The 12,254-nt window shown below is 45.0% G+C and overlaps 1 protein-coding gene and 1 pseudogene across 1 annotated transcript in view; both read right to left on the bottom strand.

The window, feature by feature from the left end:
- TDRD12 (tudor domain containing 12) overlaps positions 1-12,254 on the bottom strand; it is a 97,389-nt gene that overhangs the window by 22,335 nt on the left and 62,800 nt on the right. The window contains exons 14-19 of the mRNA XM_077463336.1: positions 10,752-10,880; positions 8,513-8,630; positions 6,149-6,288; positions 4,087-4,307; positions 2,657-2,756; positions 826-1,010 (exon numbers count right to left, since the gene is read on the bottom strand). Coding sequence (XP_077319462.1) covers positions 826-1,010; positions 2,657-2,756; positions 4,087-4,307; positions 6,149-6,288; positions 8,513-8,630; positions 10,752-10,880 — 893 coding nt within the window. The remainder of the gene's footprint in view (positions 1-825; positions 1,011-2,656; positions 2,757-4,086; positions 4,308-6,148; positions 6,289-8,512; positions 8,631-10,751; positions 10,881-12,254) is intronic.
- On the bottom strand, positions 5,726-5,810 carry LOC143955989 (U2 spliceosomal RNA; annotated as a pseudogene).

The following is a 12,254-nucleotide window of genomic DNA, read 5'->3' as shown; positions in this document are numbered from 1 at the left end:
TTGCCTTGTAGAGGTCTTGAGTGAAACTGGGAAAACTAACTGTTGAAGAATGTTACCATCACACCCAGAACTCTCACGCAAAAGCGGACAGTAAGAGGACTCCTGGAGTTTGAATCTGACAGTGGAGAGCTCTGAAGGCTCTCCTGTGGGTGATACACCCTGTCCCAAGCCAAAGACTAGACCTAGAAACGCCAGTTAACAAGTCCCAGTAAAGGTTTCTGAAGGCTCAAGATGCTTTTGAGCCATTGTAGTGTCTGAACAGGTAAAGCCATCAGGGTTTACTTCCTCTTTAACAGGAGGTCATTCAAGTATCCAACAATGGGGATGTTATGAGAGCGCAGCAGGGATAGCACTGGGGCCAGCAACTTGGTGAACACCTGAGGTGCAAAGGAAAGGCTAAAAAGCAGGACTAGCAACTGGCCAACTAAGGGACCCACAGTGATGTGAAGAAAACACTGATGCACATGAAAAATGGGAGACATGTAGGCATGTGTCCACAGAAGCCAGAAAATCTCCCTAGTGAAGGAAGGAACTGAAAATTTTGCATGGTCTTTCAGTTCTTTTAGATCCAGGATGAGGCAGATGCCCTTTTTTGGGTTGGGGAACTGTGAAATAGGTTGGAGTAAATAATTACGGAGGAGGGGCTAGACATGGCGTAGATCACAGCGGAGCCTGTGGTGATCTATGCCCGGAAGTGAGAGCAAAAATCTGGATTATACAGGTATCTGCTCCCCCCTGAAAGGTGCCAAATGTGAGTGGAACTCTGCTTTAAAGTACCTATTTACTGACAGAATATATCACGTGAACAGTTCTCCATGTTGGTACCTGTGATAGGCAGAAACATTGCTTAGAGCATACAGCTGATTGGTCTCCACTTTTCCAGCAGGCACCTTGTTTTCTGCAGAATGGTAATATTCATTGAGTTGTTTGGCAAGTTTCTCATATGGGTCATCCTTTTTTACTATCCGTCCATAGAAACAGGCAGCATCCACAATACACAGAGGAAGAACCTGCAAAAGTGGGAAATACCCAGGAACAGCATTGTGATACACACAATTTTATGACGGCACCTAAAACATGGAGCACACAACTGCATCAGATTAAGGCAAAATAAGAGGATGAAAGATCTGCCACCAACCAAGTTTTTAAAGTTAGCAAGAAACAGGTAGTTATCAGTGCGGACTATGGAGCCATTTAAAGTGGTTGTAAACCCCCCGACTTATTTTTATATATAGGTAAGCCTATAATAAGGCTTACCTATATGTAATGAAAATATCTCCTAAACGTGCGCTGTTTAGCAGATATTTGCCTTGTAGTGCGCAATAAAGATACGGCCCTGCGTGCAGTTTCTTCCCCAGTGTGTGCTGTGACTGGCATGCGCCAGTGACGTCACAGGGTTTAGGCCAATAACAGAGCCGGAGTCCGCGACCCTGTACTGAAGAGGGGGGGGGGGGGAGACGGATGTGATGCATACTAGCCCATTATGCTTTTACTTCGCAGGGGAATAGAGGAAGTAAAACCCATCAGGATTTACTTCCACTTTAAAGAAAGTACATGGCTAAGAGAAAAACAGCAGCTACAATTATCTTAAACTCCGCAGTAATGAAGTATATTATACTTTACCACAAAACAACAGTTAACAATAATGCAGATCAGATCAACTTTCTCAACCACCTACAGACACAGTGGGCAAGCATATGGATATTTAAATAATCACCTATTTTTAAAGTGATTGTTATTTTTATAGAAAAAAAGAGAGACTTTACAAATATGTTATACTTGCCTGCTCTGTTGCAGTGGTTTTGCACAGGGCAGCTCCGATCCTCCTCTTCTCAGGTCCCCCTTCGGTGCACCTGGCCCCTTTCCTCCTTTGAGTGGCCCCACAGCAAGCAGCTTGCTATGGGGGCTCCCGAGCCACAGACACATGGAGCTGTGGTTTTGTCCCCGCCTTCTCCCTCTCCTCATTAGCTAACTGACTTTGATTGACAGAAGCGGGAGCCAATGGCACCGCTGCTGTGTATAAGTCAATCAGGAAAGAGAATGGCAGATGCACTCGTGCACATCGCTGGATTGAGATGGGGATTGGGTATTAGGGGGGCTGCACACAGAAGGCTTTTTGTCTTCATGCATAGAATGCATGAAGATAAAAAAAAAAAAACTTATGGCTTTACAACCAATTTAAGCAAGCAGTAAATACGCTTCAAAACTAGGCATCACTGGCTTTCATTGCTGCATATAAAATAGAGCTATATATTCTCAAAAATCACAGCAGAAACAATGAAGTCATCAAAGTTTTCCTCCCGTTTTCCTTTCTTAGAGTATCTCAGCAACAACCCCCCCCCCCCCCCCCCCATTTCCGATCAAGAAGCTCAACTTTGACATAGCAGCTCAGCTCACTCTGTACCCTCTTTCTATCAGAAGTCGCCAATACTAAGTAAGCTACTCAGCTCCCCATATCCCCTCTTCCATCTGTGACTGAGCACATCATCTCATGCTGCTTCATCAACCCAATTCTGACTCAGGAGCCTAGCTTACCCTGCTCCCCCTCTCAGAAATGTCCCAGCAGCTCAGTTTACCATGCTCCCCACTCATGCAAGACACCTGAGTAATCTCATTTCTATAATCACTGTGTGCAGACAAAGTACATTATACTTACAGTAATGTTCTGGTCAGCTTCCACAACAGGGCCTATTCTACTGTGCAGGTCTGTTATGGGATTAATATGATGACGATTGGGACAAGAAAATTTATCTTGGCTGCAAATAGACATAAAAAGAATATGCAATGAATAAAATACACAAATGCATGCCATCTCAACATCTGGGAATATCTGGGGTATCAGTAGTTCCAGATAATCAAGTTTTAAGCTTCCCAGTGCAAAAGTTTGATGTATGGACACCAATAAATTGGATCCAATTGGATCTGTGAATTCTCCTTGCTCATATGGCTATAGCAAAAAAAGTCTTGCTTTGAGCTGTTGGAACATTTTTTTCTACTGAAAGCTGGTTAAATTGCTTGAAATTGGTCATGTCTTTTGGTCTGCAAATTGGTACACAACACACAAGCTTCTTTCCTTTTGGGTGATTCGCAAGGATGGGCTAGGGACCGCCTTTGAGGAAGCATTTGCCCACCTATGAGCAATCTAATGCCACGTACACACGATCGGAATTCTCGTCGGAAAAAGCTCTGATTTTTTTCCCCCGACGGAATTCGGCTCAAGCCGTCTTTCCTACACACGGACAAACCAAATTCCGATCGGTTTTAACGCGGTGATGTACAACACGTACGACGCGACTAGAAAAAGGAAGTTCAATAGCCAGTAGCTTCTCTCTCGTAGTTGAATCTGAGCATGCGTGATTTTTGGCGTGTTGGAATTGCATGCACACGATCGGAATTAGCGATAGAAATTTTTTCCATCGGGAAAATTGAGAACATGCTATCAATTTTGGGCTGGCAGGAATTCGGACAGCTAAATTCCGATGGAGCATACTGTTGCATTTTCCGATGAAAAGCGTTCATCGTTTTTTTTCTGACCGGAATTCCGATCGTGTGTACACGGCATAACACTCCAACTGCCTAACATTCAGTACCAATCTCAATATTGCACTCAAAATTAAATGGTCGGTGTTGCGAGCTCTTGATGCCCTTTAAATTTCTCTGTCCTGCATGACAGATTGTCTGTTATATTTTATATGAGAAAAAGGCTTTCAAAATAAAAATCGGATTAAAAAAAAAAAAAGAAAGGAAATTAAACAGTGCCATATACAGTGTGGGCGTGTATATATATTGCTATGAGGGCACTTTATAAGACATGCAGAGCTCAGCTTGGCCCTGCCCTCTTCCCCTCCCCACTGGCTGTGACTGACAGCAGCAGCAGCCAATGGCTCCTGCTGCTGTGTCTGAGCCAATGAAAAGAGATAGTAAGCTAAAACAGCCTGGGGAGGAGTTAAACTGAACCCTTAAAAAGGTTGGGATTATATTTCAGGTCCTGCTCTGTTCTCTGGGGACGGTAAGGGAAACACTTTGTGTGACATTATATAAAATACTTGATCAACCATGAAAACATTCCCTTCTAACCGCACTCACATGCAATAGCCTAAACGTTTGAGATGTGGACAAAGTTCTTTATTCGATTTTAGCTCTTCTTTGGCTTGCAGGATTCCCTCGGTAAGGTCTAGGAGTTCTAGCGGGATTTTGGCCTGAGCCTTCTGTAAAGAATTCAGCACACCAACTGCATGTCGGGCGTGCTTATCTGTCATCAGCAGAATAGACTTGGCTCTGAAGCAATCCTGCTCCTGTCTGGTGACCTGGAACAATTAAGAAGAGTTTGGTTAAGGCGAGCCCATACATGGCCCAGGAGAAAACAACATTACACAGTCCTGACCGCGGCTAGTGATAATCTGGCTCAGAAGAGGTAAGATGAAGGGAGATAATGCCTACTTCCAACCACTGGATCACTGAATGTTAACTGCTTATTTTGTCTAGGGGTGAACACAGAGCCAACGCTCATCCAGTCCTTCAGAAAACGTTCCTCCACATCCAACGGTGGACTGTTCCTGACGTCTTCACATCCAGAGCTGGTCTAAGGATATGATGACATCAGGAACAGTCCACCACACAAGACTGCTGGCCGCAATAGTAGAGGGAACTGTTCCTGCACTGGGAGGATCAGAGAATAAGGGGCTTATTTTTATTTTTTATTTTTTTTGAAAAAGCCCATGGCGTGCAAAACACACCCAAAAAGCTTCTACCCGGTGCATAAAAAAAGTGCACACACATAAAGAGTGAACACTAAAAAGTGCAGACGGGTGTCTGATGTCCTCCATAAAGAAGGATCATACCCTGATCCCCTGGGCGTTAGGCTCCAGACAGGGACTGAGGTACCAGACTCAACAGTGGTCTTCCAGCCGAAACTGGAAGACCTCCTTTCCCCGGGAGGACTGCCGAAACAGAACCTCCTAGGTACTTCCCCGAAGGTAGGCCCCCCAATGGAGGTTGGACCAAGCCAAAAGGCCTATGTCCGCCCTCCCAAAGACGTTCAGAATTGGACCGAGGACCGACACCCTACTAATCACACGTGCAGTGACAAAACACACAAATAAAATAAATAAAAAGTGAGGAAAGGGATAGTGAAGAGGAGAGTGAAAAGGTGGCCATTGTGCAATACAATGACCAGGCCCTCCGGCCAGGAATCAAAAATTCCTCTGGTCCTAGCCAAAAGGCCAGGCCCTAGAGGCAGGTGTAAAAAAGCATGTTATGGTGACGTGATCTAGGTGCCAAATATCAGAGTGCAAGCACTGTGAACATAAGGCACCCCTGGACTGCCACTCCAGGGGCACATCACCATGGGCTTTTCAACAGAAGCATCCCCGACGCTCCAGCCCAGACCACCCCAGCCAGAAAGGCATTGAGATCCAGGAGCTTGGTGAGACCCTTTGCCATCAGGTCAAACCCTCACTCCCATCACCCCTACCTAATTACATTCGGAAGGTACAGGCCGCTCCCCTGCTGGAACAGGAGAACAAACGTTCCCTCCCGAAAAACTGACTGGAGCTAAAGCTGCCACAATCCAAGCCAGAAGGCCAGGGTCCCCTCCCCTGGCGCCGACCAGTGGTTCTCCACCCCCATCAGAAGGCTTCCCTTTTGGCTACGAACCGCTCCGGGTCACCTTTACACCAACAGGCTTTGCATAGCAACCGCCACCCCTGCTCCACCTCGCTGTAGAACAGGGACGGAAGCAAGCGCCACCTATTGGTAACTGATAAGAACAGATACTACACTTGATCTTAGCCAAAAGGCCGAGAAGCGATAGAATAAGGGGCTTATAGCTAAACTCATAGAAACCCCTAGACAAAATTGAGCAGTTAACCCATGCAGAGCTGACACAGCACCCCTGCATGGCTACTTGCTCAGCTCTAAGAGACGCTGTCACCTTGACCGTTCAGAGTAAAGTGGCAAGGTTCACTGCAAAAGTCCTTCCCTTACCTTGATCTTTCGATATTTTCTCCAATTAACGTAAAAATCTGATTACTTTTCAAGAGAAGCTCATTCAGAAATCCAAAAATAAATAAAAAAATCCTAAGCTTTACCCAAATAAAAATGCTACACAAGAGATCACAAACCCATATCGCACGGTGTGCAGTCTTACCTTATCCATTTTACTCTGAATGTAATCCAGCAAAGAAAAGAGCCGTTTGTTTAACACATCAGTATTTTGTGGAAAACTGTAGTGGATTATGCATGTGGCATCAGTAATATCAAGAATGGGAGCATAGTCATCGGTTACCACTGCAAACAGAAGCATAAAAAATCAAGAAAAGAGGCAAATATATGATATGCAGATATAGAAAAATAAAACAAAACAAATTACACATGTTCCTTTTCTATGTAATGGGATCAAAGAGGCAGTAGAGGCCGGAAAGGGGATCAATAGAGTAGTTCTGTTTCTGTACATCTACCCATCATCCTTCCATCCAGCCCAACTCTGGGCAGCAATAATGAAAATATTTAACCTTGGATTATACTGCCACCTGAATGACCTTATGCTTGAAGCTGACATCAGATGAGGCTGCAACGTTCACCAGGTAGAAGTTAGAGAACAAAGGACTAAGAGGTAGCCTTGCAAATCTGTGAAAACAGATGCATTATGCCAAAAAAGCCCAAGAAACACTCACAAATCTAGAAATGGTGGAACAAGAAGCCATTTGACAAGTAAAAAGGCGCAATGCTCAGATACCTCAAAATGACAATATGTAGTCCATAATAGTCCGAGGACGAATGTGGGGGAGAAAGTAGGCTAGACTGTCAGGGCTGCCACTACGGAGACCAGAAGCAAGTTCCAGTAAAACTAGGAGAAAGAAAACGAGCACGTCTTTGAACAAGAAGCCAGGGCACCCTTTTGGGGCCTATATGGGATGAGGTAATGAATCTTTTGCAAAGAAGCAATGGCTGGGATATAGATTCACAGCCTGGACCACATCTAAGCAATAGAGAGAAACTTAATTTTCTTAAACCGGAGCTAGTCAGAGGGACAGTTCTGGTTAAGGTGAAAGACCGAAACCACCTTAGGCAAGAGTGGAAGTCCTGGGCCTCAACATCAACTTGTCCTTATGCAAAAGTAAAAAATAGTTCACTGCAAGATAAGGCTGCCAGCTCAGGCACTCACCTTGCAAACGTTATGGCTAGAAGTAAAACCACCTTGTGGTTAGAGTAGAGAGAGAAATGCTGATTCTGGTGTGCAGAGAGGACCAGATTTAGGTCCCATGGAGTAACTGGGGAAGCTACATGGGATACTCCCTGTACAAAGGTCTTAACCGGGAAGTAAGTGGCTAACAGTCTTTGAAAAAGGACAGAAAGGCCAGAAACGTGACCCTTTATAGTTATTATTATACGGGTTTTATATAGCGCCGACAGTTTACGCAGCGCTTTAATACATTAGGGTAGACATTACAATACTAGACAAGGGGAATCAGAGGGCCCTGCTTGTTAGAGCTTACAATCTAGGAGGGAGGGTCAAGTTATACAAAAGGGTAATAGCTGTGGGGGCCAAGCTAATGGAGAAAATAGTGCAGTTGTTAGATGGATGCAGGATAGGCTTCTCTGAAGAGGAAAGTTTTCAGGGATCGCCTAAAAGTGGATAACTTTGGAGACATTCTGACAGATTGGGGTAGTGAGTTCCAGAGGATGGGCGAGGCTCGGGAGAAGAAGTCCTGGAGGTGGATATGGGAGGAGGTGATGAGGGAGCTAGAGAGCTGGAGGTCTTGGGAGGAACGAAGTGGGCGATTCGGTTGGTATTTTGGGACTAGGCTAGTGATGTAGCTGGGGGCAGAGTTGTGGATGGCTTTGTAAGTAAGTGTTAGTATTTTGAATTTAATTTGTTGGGCAAGTGGCAGCCAATGGAGGGATTGGCAGAGAGGGGTAGCAGACACTGTGCAGTTTGTAAGGTGTATGAGTCTGGCAGCAGCATTCATGATGGCCTGAAGGGGGGAAAGTCTATTTAAAGGTGAACCAATGAGGAGGGAGTTGCAGTAGTCAAGACGAGAGATAACCAGGGAGTGAATCAGGAGCTTTGTGGTTTCATTGGTTAGAAAGGGGCGTAGTTTAGAGATGTTTCGGAGGTTGAGACGGCATATAGTGCTGAGAGCCAAGCGCTGGTCAGGACCTGCTGCAGGAAGGAGAGGATTCATCCTATGGGGGGGAACTCTCATGGTGGAATCCTGTGACTCGCCCCAAGGATGTATGCCTTCCATGTCCAATTATACACATTGCGGGAAGTAGATTCCATAGCTTTTGGCAACAAATAGGTCAGTCTAATACAGAAGAGCACAAGAAAAGACATATATCCTCCTAGCGAGCTGGTGATTGGAGAAGGAGTTATATCTTTGGCTGGCCTACAGTTTTGTTTGCAAATGTCTAATCTTCCTGTAGGTGGCAGTGTAATCCAAAAGGCTAAGACTTACTGTGTCCCATAAAGGATGAGACAGAATTAACATTCAAGCAGCACCTGACCTACCCAGGGCCAGCACTGTTCCACGACTGAAAACCTTCTTCCACTGTTCCAAAACGTAGGTGAAGTTGTACACTTCTTTCCTGTGCAGCAACAGATTGTAGGTGGGACCGGTCTGCACAACCTAAAATGAAAAAAAAAAAAGATCTTAAAAGCAGAACTTTACTCTCTCAATCAACATTAACTATTTGTAATACTTTTTGCTGCTATCAATAGTAAATAGGAAGGTACATTACTATATTTACTTGTAGTAAACCTTATTTCTTCAGCTGCATCCTGCTTTCTGGCCTAGGCCAAAATGATGTCGTAGATCCCCGGAAATCTTGATAGGCATTTTTTTTTCTTTCATCGGGAAAAGGGGCTTTCTCAGCCAAGCACCCCCTCCTGCCTGAGAAAAGGGCGGATGGATTCCAGGAAGTCAATGCTACATGAATCACCTGCCCTTACTCAAAATGGTCGCAGCTAGAATTGCTAGCGGATGTTTTTCAAAGCAGTTTTTCAAAGCAATTTCTCAACAAAATAAAGCATGGAGACATGGATGGATGGTTGAGTTTGCTTTAAATACTAAAAATTAGTTTAATTTAACAGCATTTTTAGGTTGTGATGCTCAGATGTAGCTTAAAGAGGTAGTAAACTGCTGAAAAACAAACAAAAGAAAACCTGCAAGACAATAGCATAATGCATACTAGCACATTATTAAATACTTATCTTAGAATGAAGCTCCCACAGCGGCACCCAGTCACCGCTAAGGGAGCTGACATGTTCCCTCAGTGTTTCTTCCGGGTAAGCGGGCTCCGGTGCTGTGAGTGGCTGGAGCCACAATGACGTCACTCCCGCACACGTGAGCCCTCTGTTTCGGCAAGGAGCTCTGAAGTTCTGGCACGATATGCCGGACCTTCAGAGCGCACGTGCCGCTGACGTCATCAGTGCATACAGGGCGAATATCTCCTAAACCGTGAAGGTTTAGGAGATATTCATTTTATCTACAGGTATACCTTATTATAGGCTCACCTGTAGGTAAAAATCACCAAGCGGGCAATACAACCACTTTAAGAAGCCTGTCTAGCTGCACTCCAATGGGTAAACCAGTTTATCCCCTGCAAATACAATTTCTTTCTAGACCGCTGTATAAAACTTCTCGAACAATGACAGACGTGGCCCCAAGACTAGGAACAGATTGGGGAAACACCCATCTGACTTTTTTTTTTGCAGAGTGAAAGAAGCAACTGTGAGAGAAATACATTCACAAATGCTAGGGATCACAGCTTGGCTGCACCACCCAGAGCACCCTGCAGTTTTACAGAGCTGGTCATACATGTCCTGTTGAGCACTACATGTGCTCCTTTTGGTAAACACTACCTTAGACATTGATAAGGCAAGCAACAAATTCTGATCCTATGCAAAGTGCTAGGTGTTCCTGCTGAGGGAGACAGCACTTTGAAAAACCAAATCTAAATACCACAGAGCTCCCAACGGGGGTCTCGATGCTATCAATCTGTCTCTTAAAGAGGAACTGCAGTCTGCTCACATAAATTGTAAGCGCTGTGCATGATATCATAAGCCTAGGCTAATGACCAGACAAGAAACAAGAAGTGGACTGTATAAGGTATTTACTGGCAGAAAAAAAGTGTTTTACTATTCAAAGTTAAAAAAAAAAAAAAACAAGGGTGGAAGATTTAAAGCAGAGTTCAAACCACATATGATTTTTTTAATGTATTTTTTAATCCATCCTTTACGATCATATTATGCTAATGTTGCATTCATTAGGCTGGTAACTAGTGCCGCTTTTGTTAGTATTTTATTTAAAAAAGTACCTTATATTCCTCCTCCTCGGCATTCCCATTTTGCTTGTGGACAGGTGAAGCCCTTAAGCATAAATTTCCGGGTTTACGGTGCTGCTGAAAAACCAGCATGCACCGCCCGTTCTCGTGCATGTGCAGTAAGCACACATCGCATCAATGAGAGCCCTAGGTGCTGCCCACTGACTGGCGGATGACAGAGTGGCCAGTGCCATTTGAAAATACACAAGAGCATAGGGATCTCCTTTGTGTTGAGATCAGAGGATTTGGTAAGCGGCTACACATCCAGTGGTGGAGCATCACAGTGCACACGCAGTGTCTGATGATACAAAAACTGTTCAGTACATGTATGCCCTGCTATAGGATGAACCAGTGAAGCGCTGTATATCATCCTGGCAAGAAATGCTGGCTGCAAAGCTGACCGCTAAGAATATATATGCTCTTACCTTGTGTACGAGTTCGGCTTCTTCATCAGAACTAGTGAAGATGAGAATTTTCTGGGTATTCACTGGCGTGAAATCCAAACACTGCAGCAACACTGACATCTTCTCACAGTCTAGACACAAGTGCAAGATCTAAGCGAGAAACAGAAATATATACGATAACTGTCGGTGGGCCAATGTCTACTGCTCATTCCTCTGGCAGTCTGCTTCCAGCACCTTCACAAGTAGCTAGGAGGTTGACTATGTGATTAGAGATGCCCGGCCAATTTTTTTTTTTTACTTTTTATTTTAACGACTAGAGATCCGCTCTATAGCCAAATGACGGCTACAACGCGGACCTCCTTTGCCGGGACTACGTCTATTGACGTCGTCCCGTGCACGAGCGGCCTGCGTGCCCGAGGGGCGCGCGTGGCACGCTCAGTGATCGGCGAGTCTATGAGACTCGCCTGATCACGGATCCGAGCAAGGGTTCGATCCCGACCCCTTACCACGTGACCAGCTGTCAGCCAATGACAGCTGGTCATGTGATACAACGGAGCCGGTAATCGGCTATTATTCCTCCTCGCGCTGACAGCGTGAGGAGAAAAAAAAGAGCCGATCACCGGCGGCCGTGATTGGGACATTAGTCCCGATGACGGCCAGCTTACCAGTGCCCACCTGCCCCCCTCAGGAATAAATAAGTGCCCCCCAGCAGTGCCCGTAGTGCCACCCAGCAGTGCCCACAGTGCCACTCATCAGTGCCCACAGTGCCACCCACAATCTGCCTCAACAACGGTGCTGCACCCCAGTGCCACATATCCGTGCCCATCAGTGTCATCTACCAGTGCCCATCAGTCCCATCTATCAGTGGTACCTATCAGTGCCCCTTAGTGCCACCCATCCATGCCACCCATCCGTGCCCATCTTTGCCCATCAGTGCCACCTTATCTGTGCCCATCAGTACTGCCTTATCTGTGCCTATCGATGCCACCTTATCTGTGCCTATTAGTGCCGCCTTAACTATGCCTATCAGTGCCCACCAGTGCAGCCTATCAGTGCCCACCAGTGCCGCCTCATCAGCGCACTTCAATGAAGGAGAAAAATGACCTGTTTGCAAAATTTTATAACAAACTATTAAACATGATTTTTTCTTTTTTTTTATTTTGCATCTTTTTTTGTTTGTTTAGCAAAAAATAAAACTCCCAGCTGTAATTAAATACCACCGAAAGAAAGCTCTATTTGTGGGAAAAAAAATGATAAAAATTTCATTTGGGTACAGTGTTGTATGACCGCGCAATTGTCATTCAAAGTGCATCAGCACTGAAAACTGAAAATTGGTCTGGGCAGGAGGGGGGTTTAAGTGCCCAGTAAGCAAGTGGTTAATAATGATTTAAGAAAGAAATCAATACACGTACAATAGACATTGCATATCATCAACATGCACCATGTGAAATTTAGATTGGGAAGTCAGTGTAGGAACACCAATACAGTTCCAACCAGTAGATTAAAGTGGTTGTAAACCCTTAC

The sequence above is a fragment of the Lithobates pipiens genome, unplaced genomic scaffold (genome assembly GCF_037356315.1).
Source record: "Lithobates pipiens isolate NorthernLeopardFrog02 unplaced genomic scaffold, aLitPip1_a1.2 Scaffold_10, whole genome shotgun sequence".
NCBI lineage: Eukaryota > Metazoa > Chordata > Amphibia > Anura > Ranidae > Lithobates > Lithobates pipiens.
The sequence above is the reverse complement of the archived record's forward strand: the minus strand, read 5'-3'. Positions and strand labels throughout refer to the sequence as shown.